The sequence below is a fragment of the Sciurus carolinensis genome, chromosome 17, assembly GCF_902686445.1.
Source record: "Sciurus carolinensis chromosome 17, mSciCar1.2, whole genome shotgun sequence".
NCBI lineage: Eukaryota > Metazoa > Chordata > Mammalia > Rodentia > Sciuridae > Sciurus > Sciurus carolinensis.
In genome coordinates this window covers 17,015,990-17,033,376 of record NC_062229.1, presented here as the reverse complement: position 1 = coordinate 17,033,376, position 17,387 = coordinate 17,015,990, and the positions used below count along the sequence as shown (strand labels likewise).

At 42.1% G+C, this 17,387-nt stretch overlaps 1 protein-coding gene across 1 annotated transcript; it reads left to right on the top strand.

The window, feature by feature from the left end:
* Positions 1 to 6,330: 6,330 nt before the first annotated feature.
* Positions 6,331 to 7,272, top strand: LOC124968128 (olfactory receptor 7A5-like). Its single transcript, XM_047530465.1, has one exon. The coding sequence runs from the start codon at positions 6,331 to 6,333 to the stop codon at positions 7,270 to 7,272; it is 942 nt and encodes a 313-aa protein (XP_047386421.1).
* The last annotated feature ends 10,115 nt before the right edge of the window (positions 7,273 to 17,387 follow it).

The following is a 17,387-nucleotide window of genomic DNA, read 5'->3' as shown; positions in this document are numbered from 1 at the left end:
GTCAGACATCTGGAAACCAAGACTTCTTGAGAAGGAGTAATGAACACTGGTTTCACCTGGTCTCTTGAGAATAGAGAATCTATAAAAGAATTTTTACTTGCTGTGTAGAGCAGATGCCCACAGGTACATGATATGCTCAGGGGTTGAATAATGGGAGGGCGACATGCGGGGCATATACCTAAGGGAGAATCTACCAGGAGCTCTGAATATCTCCCCACCACTGTACTTCAGCAGGTGCGACCTCAACTGGACAAGGCTCCCCCGCTCCATGACAGTTTGGAGACCATAATCTGGCTAAGGGACTGATGCTTCACTCCTTCCTGCTGTCCTGTTTTGAACAGAACTTCAGTCCCATCATCAACCATCCAGGGGAGATTCTGTGTTCCCAAACAGAGCCCTTCCTTCCAGAGATGCCACCTAGGTGAGTCCAAAAGCTTGATCAGTGTTGCAGGAAGTTCCAGAGATAATAAAAGCTGAAGAAGTTTCCCTGCGAGCAATTTCAGCCTGACTCAGGGTGCAGAGGAAGCAGGAGAGGCTTGCTTGATTTTTAGGGTGCTTACTTACAGTGCTAAAATAATAGTAACAGCTGAACTCAGCAATGCAGGGGTGATCATTGACATTTAAGTGAGAGTGATGAAACCCTAATTAAAGGAGGGAATGGTAGGCATAAACTGGTTCCAGTCAAAGTAGAATGTATGTCCAAAGATTTTTTTGAAATTGTGTGGAGTATTCACTGTGGATATTTCTTTTTTAAGATGGGGTGCAATTAAATATGTTTCATATCCACAAGAAAAGACCAGATCAATGCAGTGCTGGTAAATCCTACCTTGCAAGAGTGTCTCATGGGGCATATGTCTTGCAATTATCTTCCCTCACACAAGGTACATGCATAAAGGAATTTATTCAGTGACTGAAGGATTCAGCACCAAGTTCTTACTATTCAGGACATAATCTCACGCTTCTAGCTTTATAATCCTTGGTGCTAAAGAAACACATGACTCCTTTTGACATTGTTAACAAAATATCTCACCCATTACAATTTTTTGTTGTAAACCTTAATGTTTACAGGTGAGTGAACTATGTGTACATTGACACTAACTTTATTTTCATTTCATCTTTTATGTTCAAACTCTCTTCGGTGCTCACAAGCAATGGGTGTCTTTCATAATAACTTGAATCCTGCCCTGCCATGCCTTGTTGAGGAGGTTGTGCATGGCTCACACAGTGTCCCCCACACACACACTTCCCACTTCCCCTGGTTACCTGTAATGGAAACTCGACAATGGTTACTTTGCAATGTACCACAGTGAACCACAGATATTTGATGTTCTATATATACACACACTACAGATGGAGCAGGAGGATGGCCAGCTGATGAGAATGAGGCAGAAACTGGAAGGCCGATATCACCCCCTCCCTGTCCCACACAGAAACCCAAACATGGAGGAGCTAGAGTGGAAGTGTTGCTGGGACGGTGCTGTGTCCTCTGGGGAGGGAGGGAGAGTGGAGTGGAGGTGGACATGACCACTGCCCCCTGCAGGCATGGTGTGCAGGTCACTGTGAATCCCATCATCTGCACCAGATGTGGGTCAATAATGATGACAAGTTAAGACTAAAATAATAAAGAAAATTAAGTGTGAGCAACCTCTCTGGCCTCCACTGACTCCCCAGTGAGCAAAGAGGAGGACCGTTATCTGAAGATATCAGAGAAGCTGACCAAGAGTTTGTGCTTTAGAGATGCTGGGACCTTAGTGAACATGGCTCCCTAAATTTCATGAGCTGTGCCTTGCCATGGTGCTGGCCCTGAATTCCTGAGCTGAAGTGAACCTCTCACCACAGCCTCCTGAGTAGCTGGGTTTATAGGTGGGTGACAGGAAACCTCCTAGAAGGGACTTTTGTAAAAAATTAATGGGATTATAAGGTAAATATCTCGGAGCAGTTTGCATCAAAAGATCTAAATATCATCACTTTACCAGCAAAGTCTTTGTCACCAAAGGACTAAATGACAACTCTGAACATGTTTTTAATGAATGTTCTAATTGGTCTGGGGACCATGTCATAAAGCCAAGAATGTAGACCCATGGTTTATAAGCTTGGTTGAAAAGGGGGATAGAAAGCCCCTTGAGGAATCAGGGGCCATGTCCCCAACACGACCCAAGTCTGTGGGGATCCAAGAGCCCTAGTCAAGATGGGTACCTCGTGTCAGACCTGGTAGAGAACTTCAGCTCAGGATGTCTCCAGGTTAAATCTCTGGAAGGAAGAAGAGGGCGTGAGATGGAGTAATAGACTGAATTCTCCTGACTGTAAACCATGTCTCTTGGGAATAGAGACTCTCCTGGAAAGAGAAACGTCCTTGGTGCAGAACACTGTCCAGCAGGGGAATTAATCATGTGCCCAGTGTTGCCACAGTGAGGACATGCCTAATGAAAGTCTGGGGAGCTGTGTATGTCTCCTCTCTGCCTTTCCTCAGAATGCTCCACCTTGGACTGGACAGGATGTGGTGGTTTCTTGCTCTCAGAGTGCTCACCCAGGTCAGTGAGACCCAAGAAATCCTGCAGGAGATGTTCAGAGAATGGACACCAAGATCATTAGCCTGAGGTCCTCCCAGAGCCAAACCAGAACTGCCTGACCTGGGAGATTGTGGTTACCAGGCTGTTGGATGGTTTGCTTTCCTGCTTAATTCATTGATTCATTTGTTTATGATACTGAAAAGGGAAGTGGCAATTTAACAACCTTTTCTCAAAAAAAGAGATCAGTCCTAGAAGTCGAGGAGCTGTGGCTACCAGAGGTGAGAGGATGTGCAAGGAACTGAGGGGACGGCCAGGGACACAGGGTGGAGCTCACAGGAGGAAAGACTCTAGTGCTCTCTAGCTCAGTGGGTAATGTGGTCACAGCTGCTGGTTGTGGATTTGAAATAGCTGGTCGAGAAGATTCCGATTATTCCCAACACCCAGGAGTGATCAACGTTGAGGTGATGGAGTTGTTAATTCACTGGCTGATTATCACACATGGCTCACATGCATTCAAGGATCTCACTGTGCCCCAAACATACACACAACTATCATTGTTGTTTAAACTTTAAAAATATTTTTAAAAGAGATCAACACCATGGCCTAAGTATTACATAGCAAAACCCACTGAGAAAAATAAGATAGAGTCCTGCTTCACCCAGTGACCAACCCTGTGAAGACAATGGCCAGAGAGGTGCAGTAGCCTCCAGGAGGCCATCCTCCTGCTCTCCCAGGAACAGTGGGGAGAGCATTTGTTTTTCTCAAAGTTTACTTCCTTTCACAGATTGTTGGCTTGTGACATTCATCTTTCCCACTAAAAATATATCCTTTTTGTTTTGATGCCTTATACTTTTGTGCGCCACCCAGGGGATACATGGAAGGTGGAATCAAGGAAGCTTCTCTTTCCTTCCATTGTCCCAGGGACAGTCCCCCCATCAGATCCATTTAGCAACCCCTTCTGTTCATTGAGAATTTTTTTTTTTTGTTTCTTTAAACACAGGGAAGATAATGGCCATACAAAAATGGATCACCAAGGTTACCTGTGATGGGAGATTGACAGACTGCAGTTCCTGACTACCATTGTTTTATTCTTTAGAGGAAAATTGACATGCTAACCACAGTTTCCCTGTGTATGCACTGCCTTCTCATTGTGTGGTGAGAGCCCAGGATGGCACATGATGCTCTGTGTGTGTGTGTGTGTGTGTGTGTATGTGTGTGTGTGTGTGTGTGTGTGTGTGTGCAGGCACACATTCCCACACATACAGGTTTCGGAGCAAGGGGCCTGGGCTCAATGCGTAGACTGTCCAAAACTTCAATGCCTTCACCTAATGACCATTGTTGACTTTACGATAGTGTAAAAGCAATATGCATGTCATAGAAGCAGAGGTTTGAATCTTGAGTTTAGGTCTTTCCCCAGGCTGGTGGTGCGTAATGCAATTCTGTCTCACGATGCTGTACACTGATGGCCCAGAGCTGGACTCCAGGTCAGCCATACCCTCCTCAGGTGAACACCTAGACTCCAGGACTGCTGTGCTGCTCAGCTGGGAGGCTGGTGGGTGGGGTGTGTCAGTGCATTGCTGACCTGTGGGGTCCCAGCCCTTCTGATGGCTTCATCAGGACATAGTCCACCTTCATCCCTGAGCTTCCAGGGCTACATGGAAGTCCAGGGCTTCCAGGACTCAGAAAAACAGGTGAAACTAAGTGACAGTGCACTTCAGTCCAAAGGAAAGTTCTGCAGCTGATTTATAGTGTGAATGCAAAAGTTTTGGGCAGAATCATTTGTCTTAATGTTTCAGTGGCACAAGACAACTGCACCCTTCAACGTGGTAAATATGATTTTAAATGTATTTTAATGGACACATAACATTCCTACCTATTTGCATGGTACAGGATAGTAATTTGGAAGATGAATTCAGTGTGAAATGAGCAAGTCAGAGTGGTCAACATTGCTTCTCCTCCACATTAGTCACTCCTACATGCTGAGAATCTTCAGGCTCCTGTAGTTACTGTGAAGTGTGTGGAAGGTTGCTGTGGTCACAGTTCCCCTACTGTGCTGCAGATCCCAGAGCTGGCTCCTCCTGGCTCTCAGAGTTTGGGAGCTATTGTCTCCCCTTCTTCTGTCCCCTTTCATGTACACTTCCAGTCTCCAGTGACCACGATTCCCCTCTCTTCCTGTGTAAGGCCAGGATTTTAGCTTCCACACATGAATGACAACAGGCTTTGTTTCCATGCACACAGCTGCAAATGGCAGGATTCATTGTTTCTTAACTAAATACGATTCTGTAGTGTTCTGTTTCTGTCCTCCCATTGACGGAAACATTTTCTTTTCTTTCTCTATTCATCCCATGATGGACATCCTGGTGGATTCCACATCTTGGCTCTTGTGAATAGGCTGTGATGAGTCCAGCCGGCAGATGTCTCTCATGGATTCATAGACTTTGCATCTGCACAGAGTGGTTTTCATTGTCTTCAGTCCACATCCCTCTACACTCTTCTCCTATTGTAAGTTAAATTAGATTTTTTTCAGGTTACCTCATTTGCTTTCCACCAGAGCCTTATGCACTGGGTGACATTAGTGCAACATTTTACAACTAAAGTGATGGAGTTTCAGAGTGCCTTTCTATGTTCATCAGTGCTAACAAACAAAACACTGGGGCTGAAACTGTGAACACAGCATGCTGCTGTCAGCTCTGAGATCTGAGGAGCCACACACAGCAGCTCTCCTCAGGTGTAATCATACCTTGTGAAGCACGCCACCAAGGAACTGTCCTACAAAAGACATTACAGGGAGAATTGCCTTTTAAATTGATTTCCCTGTTTAATTCATACATAACAATTGCATCTATTCATGGTGGACCGTGTGACACTTTGCTATGTGTGTCAATGTTTAATGACCAATTCGGTGTGATCATCCCATTCATGTCTTTCAGCATTTGTCATTGTGAGTGACAGGAAAACTCAGACTCCTGTTTTCTAACTATTTTGAAATAAATGAAACATATGGGAACTCAAGTCCCCTGCTGTGCTGTGGAACACTCAGACTTCATGCCCTCTCTGTGGCTTTTACCGTTAAATAGCCCACCCATGTCCTCCCCTCCCTGCTCCACTTCCCAGCCTCTGGTCACTGCTCTGCTCTCACCTCTGAGCCGTCCCTTTCCCTCTTACTCTTTCCTGTTGCCACTCTGGCTTCCTCCCTGGCCTTGGACGTCTGAAAAAGGATCTCCCTCAGGGCCTTGGCATGGTCTTTGCCTCCTGCCAGATACTCTTCCCTGACAGCCTGTGGCACTTCCTCTGTCTTCATTCAGATTTGTTGTTGTTGTTGTTCAAATCTGATTTGTCAACTTCTTTGATTTTTGCCAAAAGTGCAGTTTTAGAAAAACACTTCCATCTATTCTCTTCTTTTTTATCTTATTTTCTTTTTTTGCAATTATCTCCTCATCTGGCATGTTATATAATTTTCAAAACTTGCTTATAATTTTCTCCATCTTTAGATTGTAGGGACATCGGTTTTGTGTACTGTTCTCACATTTTCTAGATTATTCCCAGGACATTGTAAATATTCAACTTTTTTTCTTTAAGTACACTAGAAATTTCTCAGTATAATTCTAGAGTATATGACCTCTTGAGGAAATGCTGAGAGATGGGAAGAAACTTGTTTTAAAATGTGTAGGTGACACCTTGACAGGTGACCAGATTCAGATGAAATATAAAAATGATGACTTTACTGTGAATAAAAATGAGAGAAAAATAGAAATTAAACAGTAGAAATGCATCTCCTTTCCCTCTCTCTTTCTCATTCTCTCATAGTCACACCAAGCACATGAAACCAATGAATGACACAGAGATTTCAGAATTCCTCCTTTTGGGATTTGCAGAGGACCCAGAACTTCAGCCCCTCATCTTTGGGCTTTTCCTCTCCATGTACCTGGTCACTTTGCTGGGGAACCTACTCATCATCATGGCCACCATCTCAGACTCCCACCTGCACACACCCATGTACTTCTTCCTCTCCAACCTGTCCTTTGTGGACATCTGCTTCACCTCCACCACCATCCCAAAGATGCTGGTGAACATCCAGACACAGAGCAAGGCCATCACATATGCAGGCTGCATCACCCAGATTCATTTCTTTGTACTCCTTATAGAGTTGGACATTCTTCTGTTGACTGTGATGGCCTATGACAGGTATGTGGCCATCTGTTGCCCACTGCACTACATGGTCATCATGAAACCCCATCTCTGTGGATTGCTAATTCTGGTGTCCTGGGTTGTGAGTGTTTTATATGCATTGTTGCAAAGTTTAATGGTGTTGCGTCTGTCTTTCTGCATGAACTTGGAAATCCCTCACTACTTCTGTGAGCTCAACCAGGTGGTCCAACTTGCCTGCTCTGACACCTTTCTCAATGAGGTGGTGATTTATGTTGCTGCCATCTTGCTGGGTGGGGGCCCCCTCACTGGCATTCTTTACTCTTATTCCAAGATCGTTTCCTCCATCCGTGCAATCTCATCAGCTCAGGGGAGGTACAAAGCCTTCTCCACCTGTGCTTCACACATATCCGTGGTCTCCTTATTTTACTGCACGAGCCTAGGTGTGTACCTCAGTTCTGCAGTGACCCAAAACTCACGTTCAACTTCAACAGCCTCTGTGATGTACACTGTGGTCACCCCCATGCTGAACCCCTTCATCTACAGTCTGAGGAATCAGGACCTGAAGAGCGCACTGAGGAGACTCTTTGAAAGAGAAAGATTAAATGTCAATTGACCAAAACTGGAGAAAAGCCCATGATTGCAGGACTCAGAGCCTCTGAGCCAGAAACTGGATTCTTTTCAGAAAGTGGAAGCAGAACTTGCTCCTCCTACTTTATTCTTGAGTTTCTGTTCCTTTGATTTCCACCTCTGCATGCAGTTCGACTGCATCATTCACTTTATGACACTTTCTGATGTCTCCCAAATCCAATTTTCTCCATTTGTACTTCTTCAACTTTCCCCAAATCATTCCCATTTTTGGAAAAGTAAGACTTGCAAATTCTCATTTATCACATAAGATATATTTCTAGAAATAATTTAAGCTCAAATGACATATATCATGCTAAGTAATTGTTTATTTCACTGAAAATAGTCATAATATCTATTCAGTTGTAAAATATATTTAACAAGGAAAGTCAGTTTTATAATTTTATTGTGGTGGAAAATCTGAGAACAAAAATTTGGTACCACAGATTGAACTGAGGGATATTTACCCATCCAGATCTCTGTTGTCTGTCTGAGATGGAGTCTTGCTAAGTGGCTTACAGAGTAGCTGGGTGCTGAGGCTGACCTTGAACTTGCAATCTTTATGCATCAGCCACCTGAGTCACTGGGGTAGCAGGTATGCAGCACCATGCCTGGCTGACAATAGGTTTTCAAGTGTGTGTTCCTTGCTGTATCACTTACATAAATTACATTCCTGACATGGTAGTCTTAAAAATACCAGGGTGTTAGCTGGTCATCAGGTTTTATCCTCATCTTTTGGATCCTCTATACATTTCAGTGTGGTGTCCACAGTACTGACCATAGTCATGGAGAAACCTGTCCTCACAAGTATCTACTCTACCATTTTCCCCATGTGCACAATTTTATGTGCTTCACAACTTTTTTGAGATGTCAGCAATAAATAAATCATTCCTAGATTAATGGTCTTGAGTGGACAGTCACTGGAGAGGGAGGGAGGTGGATGTGGCTGTAATGGGGCAACACTCAGAATCCTTAACTGATGAGAAACGTTCTGTATTTTATTTTGATGAGCATGTATTATTTGTAAACCTTTGCGAGGTTCAGCCTGGTAATTCCACACGTCTACAGTGTACATTCATCAAATCCAGCCCCATAATTCACTCTCTCCAACCTCATAACAACATCTAGTAATCTCTATTCTATATTCAGGTTGGCATTTTTTTTTATTTTTTAACTTCCTCATATGAGATAGACAACACAGTGCTTGCCTTTGTGTATCTGCCTTATTCACTCAGCACAATGTCCTCTGGCTCCATCCACATTGCCACAGTGACAGGATTTCATTCTTCCATGCAGGTGAATGATGTTCCAAGTTGTGTATGTGACACATTTTTCTCCTCCAATCATCTGGTGATGGGCACTTAGGTTGACTCCATACTTAACTGCTTTGAATGAATCTGCAGAAACATGGATGTGGATGCTTCTCTTTGCTGTGCAATTTCATTTCCTTGTCATCAGTGTAAATACCCAGCTGTGATATTTTGCCCAGTCTTTTGTGGAAGCTGACTAAAGTGTACTTGGATTTTTTGGCCTCATTTCTTAACAAGAACATGTCAATCTACAATTTTCTCCAAATAAAGTTGATTCAAATTATAAATGAAAAAATGAGTGTTGTCTGAGCACGCCATTTGTTCATAGTTAAAATTTCGAAGACTTTTCCTTTTCCTCAAGGACTCATAGTTGCTTTTCACTTTCTCCCATGCAGTTGTAGCTGCCATGGTCTATCCTGTGTTTAGAGTGACCCTTATGAGATCAGGTAGATGAGAGAGAACACTGTTTGCTGATAATGTAATGGGGCTTTATGTCAATCAAGACGTGACATGTGCAGCAGACTATGGTGAAGTTTGCTTTGCAGATTGGTGTGAAAATGTTGGATATTGAAATAAGCAGATTTGGGATGATAAGAATTGCTGGCACCTGACCTTTCATTGTTCTTGCTCTTTCTGCTATGTAGACACTAAGGGAGACAGTACAGATGAACATTTGATTGTAACATGGCTTTTTCTTAAGTGAACATCCTTGACTGCCTCTCTTCTGCACAACCATTGGAAGCCCACACTGTTCTGTGATCTTGCCAGAGTTCTGCCACCTCATCAATAACATAGCAGTGTATTTAGTTTCTGTCATTCTAGGTCTTTCTCTCTTACTGAAATCCTCTTTCTTTTTTAGAAATTCTTTCTTCACTCAGAATTAAATCAGCCAGGGGCTAGTCCACAGCCTTTCACTTGGTGGTGACCTTGCTTCATGCACTGACTGTTTTAGTCAGTATTCTGTTACTATAACAAAATACCTGAGATTTATGTGGAGAGAAGTTTTATTTCAGCTCATGGTTTGCAAGGTTCCAATCTGAGGGAATGGCCCTGTGGCAGTGAGCACATGATGGGGGTGCCAGGCATGTGGCAGAGTAAAGCTGCTCACCTCATGGCCAGGAAATGAAAAATGAAGAGGAGGAGACTTGGGTTCGCACCCCTTTCAAGTGTGATCCCCCCGTGAAGTAAAACTTCCTACAAGAGCCCCTCTTAGCATTTCCATCACCTTCCAATAGCACCAAGCAGGGGACCTGCCTTACCCCAGTGCCTTTGAGGGACACTTAAGATTGAAACCTGAGCACTGGTCTTGAGATCTACCTCAGTTCTTCAGGCATCTGCTGTGTAGGATAACCTTGAGTGACCTTGGTGAATATCACTCACATACTGAGCCCATTGGTCCACAGTCTGAAGAGCAGGGAGATAAAGGGGCCAAGGGCATGGGACCCCTCAGTGAAGGCCATCACAGTATCTGCTGAGTAGCAGCTTGCATGACACTGAGGACCAGAGAGCCTCTCCTCCTTCATCCAGGCCTTGATGTCTTCTGCTTTTACAAGTTTTAATGCAGTTCTCTCCTTGGGTCTTCCTTCATGGTCTTTCTTGTCCTTGGTACAATTCATAAATTCTCAAGTTTGATGATTACAACGTGGCATTTTCCCAGTTATCTACAATAATGGTTTGTATTTTATGTTGAAGAAACAACATCTTTTACCTTTAATACAGACTTTCAGAAGTGACCCTTGTTTTTCTTTTTGCCCTGGACACTCACTTGCAGAGATGTGTTCTGTGGTGATGCAAATGAGACCGACTGGAATGTTTCCTGCCTTTGTATGATTCTCTTTCCTTTCGGTCTCACTGAACATACTGAATTTTACTACTCATATGCAGTATCGTCTCTTGAATTTCAGAAATGTAGCTCTTCTGTGCTTGCAAACGTGATGCCTAGTACAGTTCTGGTAAGGAGTTTGTCCCCTGTCAATTCTTGTTGAATAGAAGGAAATTCAGGGGATGGTTGAAGAGAGAGGAGATAACTGGGCCAGTAACATACCCATAGGTATTTGTCCTAAGAGGTTTTGAGATAGAAAAATACTCCAGACTCATGGAGGTAGATCTTGATAAGACAGACAACACAGAGGGAAAGAAACCAGCATTCAAAAGAGGCACCTGCTTGTCCCCACTTTCCCTGGGAAGTAGCACAACCGTCAAGGCAGGGAACCAGCCTAGCTTCCCATGGCAGAGGCATGGAAAAGGGAGATGCAGTGTATCCATAATGAGTACTCTTCAGCCTTCAGGAAGAAAGAAAACCTATGATTCATAACAAAATAAAGGGGGTGGGACAGGTTGCCACATGAAAGAAGCCAGACAGCCAGCCCCACATATGCTCTGTCCTATGTGGAAGCAAAGGAGCCTCAGTCTGAATACAGAACAGTGACCCCAGTGACTGGCAAGGAGGCAGTGCGAGGAGGGAGGGAGGGAAGCTGGAAAATGGGTAGCAGAACACAGTTCAGTAGAAAGAGGAAGTCCTGGAGTTCCACAGCAGAGTGGGGGAGGAGAGGCTGCAGAGCACAACGTGTTGTCCTGTGTTTTATGAGGATCTAGAAGTGAGGAGGTCAAACCTGGGATCACAAAGAAATGACATGGAGAGGGAAAGATTCCTTATGCTGTTTTGTTCACTGAACATAGTGTGCATGGGCTAAAGTACCACCCTGACCCCTGTTCACATGCACATTCACATGTCAGTAAAAATTAAATGAAGATTTAAAACTATACTTGGCATTTGCCAGTTTGTTGGACCATGTTATACACACTGTGTCTGGATGTTCCTGGTCACTGCTTGACTAAGAAGCAAGAGCTTATGGTCACCAGGCAACGAACTTGAGGTCACAGAGGGAAGGAAGAGGCTCCAGCCCAGGTCACAGAGGGGATGAAGAGGCCCCTGCCCAGTCTGTGTGGACCAGGCCAGGCTTCCAGACCTGAGGTTTAGTTGGCTCTAGAGAAGCTTTGCTGATGTAAAATTAAAGGTGGAACAAAACAGAAGCTTCTGATTAAATTTCTGCTTCTGGGATTCTCCCCAATAAGGAAGACTCTGTTTTTGGGTGAGCAGTCTTAGGAAGAAATCCAACACCAAGGTAAGGCACTTGAAGTCCCTTGATTATTTTAATGTGATTGTACTGTGTATTCATGAAATCAACACCTTTTCATGTTTCTGAGCCATTTGTATGTATTCTTTTAGGTTAGTGGTTTTGGTGGTTCAAGGATCAAATCAATTTTTCCTTGGGATTTTAAAATTCTAATTGTTTTGAAGTAAGTTTATATGTGTATTTTGCTTCTTTAAATTTCATTTAATTTTATTTCATTGTTAAGATACATTTTATTGTCCATATTTGAGGTTTACAACTTGATGTTTTGCAGTAAATATAGGTAAATGATTGTAATAACGAGGCAGATTTCCACATTATATAAGATATCATGTATTTTCCCCTAGTTTTTTAAATTTAAAAATATTATCAAAGTTTTTGACATGCACGTTTTAAAATATTGTACAATTTTGTACAATATTTTGCACAATTATTTGTACAAATATTTTGTATAATTTTGTACAATATTGTATAATTTGTAATTGTACAAATTTATAGGGCATGGTGTAATAGTTCAAATCAAGTGTACGGTGTGGAATGATCAAATCAGGATAGTCAACAAATCCATTTTCTTAAACCATTTCAGAAAATCTTATAATTAACACATATGTAGAGTGCTCAGTGTAATAATTCAATATGTGTAAGTAGGATATAGTGATAAATGAAGATAATTAATGTTTCTATCCACTCCTTACTACCTTTGGTCTGGAAACTTTAAGCTCCTTCCAAGTTATTCTTAAAACATATAATGTGAATTACTGTGCTGGGTAATTTGACTGAACTCATTCCTCCTCTATAACTGTTTTTAGGTACCAGTTCTCCAACCTCCCACCTGCCTCCTCCTTCCCCACCCACCCATCCCAGCCTCTGGTAGCCATTACTACACATTCTGATAGACTGTAAAAAATGCACATGTGAGACAGGATGTGAGACTGTTCTTTCTCCATGTGTTCTGTTTACTTAATAGAATATTGTTGGAGACATGCATGTTTTCATACTTGAATCCACCCATCATGTTCTCAATTCTACCTGTTTTAGTTCTTCCATCATTTTTAATTCTCAGTGTACTAATCTATCATTTGTTGTAGAAATCCTATCCTCTTTTACCTCTTGCCTGAAAATTCAAATTACAAATGGTTATTCATGTTAAGAATACAAGTTTACTTCCAAAGAATAATCATTCACGCACCAGGCACTTCAAAAACCTTTTTGTCATGGATTTGGATATTTATAATAGCATTGCTTTAATTTGATTGGATTTGTTTAGGATAATTCTCTCTATATATATGTATAGACTGAAGTCATTTCGAAAGTTTTGATAAACACAACTTTATGATATACTGTAATGAAAGCCAAATTAAATTTTACCTTGTTACTCCATTAAAAGTCAGCTTGTTCAGGTTTTCATGGTGGAAAACATCGCCAGGTTTCCTTAACCATTTCTCTCCATTCTTGGCTTTTCCCTCAACATCAGAACATGGATTTGGTTTGAGCTCTCCATCCACTCTGTCAATCACTTCAGTCAGAGCATTGCCATATCTATTGGTTTCTGTTTGTGCTGTAACCAACAGTCACCAATCAGTGGAATTTTAAAAGGATACAAATGTAAAACCTTCCATTAAGTTTAGAAATCCAATATGTTTTTAATTGGGATAAATATTCAGTTGTCTGCAGGGCTGTTTCTTCAAGTGGTTGTGAAGCAGAATCCTTTCTCTGCTCCTGGAGGCTGCCCACATTCCTTGTCTCATGGCCACCTCCACCCTCTTTAAGACCAGCTGTGGCAGGTGAGTCTTCCTCACATTGCATTACAGCAACATTGACTCTTCTATTTTTCTCTTCCACATATGAAGACCTTTGTGACAACTCTAACATCCTCAGATATCCTAGGGTAATATCCCTCTCTGTGGTCACTTGTCAGAAGCCTAAATCTCTTCTACTCTTGACTAACATATTCAGAGTTCAGGGAAGTGGGATGTGGACATAGCTCCAGGAATTATTCTACCCACCATCTCTCATGCCCCAGTTGTGGCCAAAGAGCTGTAAACTGAAGTCTGTTAGGTGGAGTTTTATGGAAAACACACATAACATCATCCCAATGGACAAAACGCATACCAGACAATATTGAGCAGAATAAGGCAGCACAAAAGTGCACAATTCTGTTTTTAAGAAGTTTACTTCAGTCAACAGGTAATCTTTGCTCTTATGATTCCAGAGAGTAGATACCACAGGAGCAGAAGTAGTACCTGGAATTGATACCACAGAAGCTTCTGTGGGGCTGTTAGATTCTATTTCTTTTATGAATTCTGGCTACTTGAGGATATTCACTATGTGAAAACTCATTGAGCTGTTGACATGGCACTTTTCCCATCTGTGTTTTATACTTTATCTGAGATGTTTCTTTTGTTGGTCTGTATTTTGCAAAGACCTCCCTGCAACTCCCTTTACACTTCATTCTTGACTCTTATTCCAGTCTTCCTGGCTGGAATATAGATTTGATATCTGGTAGTATAGAAGCTATTCTGTGACCATGAGATTAGAAACACACATTGGGGATAATGTTGCAGAAAAACACCAGAAGACTATGTCCTCAATTACATCCAAAAGTTGCGAGAGTAGCCTTGAGTTCCTAGGTTGAAACCTGTGATATATAAATAAATACAGAATTTGTTTCAGTAACTGGCTTGGCAATCTCTGTTACTTGTAACCAAGTATCCTCTATAATGAAATATAGACATTTGAGAAGATTTGTAACAGGTCATATACACAAAACAGTTGCAGAAAGATCACAAATGACATATGCAGATCCATAAATCCATATGTGCAAATGAACATTCCATATAATGACTATCAAATGATAGGATTTCATTCCTTTTTAATGGCCAAATATTATTCCATCATGAATGCAGGCCACATTTCCTGTGTGTATTGAATCAGGGCTGCTACTTGTTTCATAAACTCTTCATGGCACACACTCATGCTCATTCAGTACATTTTGCTCTCAGCCTCTTTCCTGGTTCAGAGGCAGATTTGTGTATCTCTGAAGGTCGTAGAACCATTTCCCCATGAACATGGAGGGATGACCCTATTTTTACTTTTATCCTTTTCACTAAGATTATCAGCTCCTGAGGATGAACTTGGAAGGAGTCATCCTCCAAGACTTAAGATGATCAAGATAAGTTTAGGGTCTTTATTTTGCTTTGGCAATAAAATATGATGAGCTTGTTTGTGAGTCCCAAGGGACTTTCAAGGGCATTTCTGCTGTTCTGTGTTGGAAATATGCCTCTGCTGCTGACAAATCCAGGCTAGACAGCTGGAGGAGAAGAAATCTGCAGAAGAAGCCAGTTCCTGTCAAGCCACCCTAGATCAGCCAACACTCAGCTCTGAGTCCCAAGAAAGCCCAGCTGAGTATGGAAGAGGGACCCAGGGGACACACAACTCTCCACAGATTCAAAAGGGGACCAGTGAGCCCAGAATAACTCATCACCATGCACTTCTATTTGACGGTAAGACATTATATGAAACCAATTTGAAACACAGCAATAGTTAACACTTACAGTAAGTAAAAGGAAGGGAACTGAAAGCAATTAGAATAATCTGCTACTTTTTCTTTTGGAATTGCTCTGATATTTAAAGACACCATTCACAATCACTCTCTTGTTCAAATTTATTCAATACAAATGTATTTTAAAATGATAAATGATGATTATTTTCCAGGGAAAAGAACATGCATGTTTGTGTGGGAAAGAGCATGCATGTTTAGGATCTGAAATTGCATGTCTGGGCAGGAATTCAATTCTCTTGTGAGTCATCCATTGAACATGAAGACTGAAATGATCCCTGCACATGAAGGAGACATAGAATGGATAATATTGATTTTGTTTATTCAATACCACTGTAGTGTTATGGCAACTTTTAGAAAAGGTAGGTGTGTCAGTCAGATGTTTATCATTGTGACCGAAATCCCTGACAAGGCAATTTCCATGACAAGAGTTTATTTTGGGATCATGGTTTCAGAGGATCAGTCCATGATTGGCTTACGCCATTGCTCTGGACTTGAAATGATGCCAAACAGGACAGAAAGGCATGGAGGAGGAAAGGTGCTCAGCTCATGGCAAGGACGGAGAGAGAATGAGGAGCCAGAGATAAGATAGAATCCCAAGGGCCTCCCCCCAACCATGATCTACTTCCTCCAGCCTCACTCACTTGTCTACAGTTATCACCAAGTAGTCCATTCAAATAATCAATCCATTGAGTGGATTAATCCACTGAATAAATTACAGCTTTCCTCATCTAATCCTTTCATATCTGACATTCCTGCATTGCCTAATACTGAAATTTGGGGGGATAACTCATAACCAAACCATAAGTGACTTCATGCAGAACATGTAAGGGTTCATAATTCTAGACAGCCCTGGAAATTTTCAGGCAAAACAGCTCAATAATGCCACCAAACAATGCCAAACAATTTTTGATGAGCAAACCCCCTTGTACATGGGATCCAATCTTCCATTCCACAGTAATTGTATTTCCAGTATGAAAAAGATATGTTTTAGGTAGTAATGCAATATAAAGTATAGTTTATCTTTTCCTATTTAGAGTCCTGTTTAATGTTGAGGCAAATTGATCTACCTATCATTTCAAATTTGTCTTTCCATACAGACATGACTTGGAAATGTGTATTTACTAAATATATATCTGATAAATGTCTGATGTGATTGCGGCAGAGACCATGCAAATGGAATGGAAATGACAACCCCAAATACAGCAGCCTGGGAAGAGGGAGGAAGAAGGTGAAATATTGATAACACTGGTCCTTTCCCAATACATCCCTTCCCAGTGACAAGACAATCCCTGTGAAGAAGTTGTCCATCAAACCTAAAAATGACATTCTCTGGGGGGAAGACAAAATATTGATCCTTCCCCAAGTAAATACTTCTCCAGTGACAGTACAATAGACCCTGGAGGGAAGGAGATAAGCACTGAATGCTGAACCCTGGACCCTCCATCCTTGTACAGAAAATGCAAATTCAAACTCTCACAAACTGTTTCCTGAATGCCCAAACTGATCTGTTCTGACGAAGTCTTCAGTGGTTCAGTCATCTCCCAGCATGTAACCTATAGAGACCCAGACCTCCCGTGTAATGGGGGCTGCTTTCTATCCAGAAAGTGAGCCTTCTGATGCCCGACTCCACCACTGAATCAACGCTCTGTGAGTTGGTGAGGTCTGCACCAACCCGGTCACTCTGGTGTTCACACCATGGACACCAAGCTGAGTAAGTAAACAGAACTCTGACATGAGAAAGAAGCTGTGCTGGGTCTTGACTCACGCTGGTCTGTTAGAGTCCACATCACCAGGAAGAGCCGTTGAGAGGCTGAAGCCAGAGGCACGAGGCACCCACAGGGCAGAACTGTGGTCCTGGAATTCCCTCTAGTGCAAAATGACACACGAGGCTTGGTTGTCAAGTGTGCTTTCTTCCTAGGAGGAGTTCAGCACACGACTGCTTTTGAATAACAAAAAGAAAAAAGAAAGAAAAGAAAAGAAAAATTTATCGTGTGTGTTCTGGTATTTGAGAAGAAGTTATTCTTTAAGAAAATGCAAGTTGTCCAATGAGACAAATGGGAATTTCCAATATTTCTAATCCACGATTGAAAATATCTTT

What these genes read in the sequence shown, in the direction of transcription:
- LOC124968128 (XM_047530465.1), top strand. Translation starts at nt 6,331, where the DNA reads ATGAAACCAATGAATGACACAGAGATTTCAGAATTCCTCCTTTTGGGA.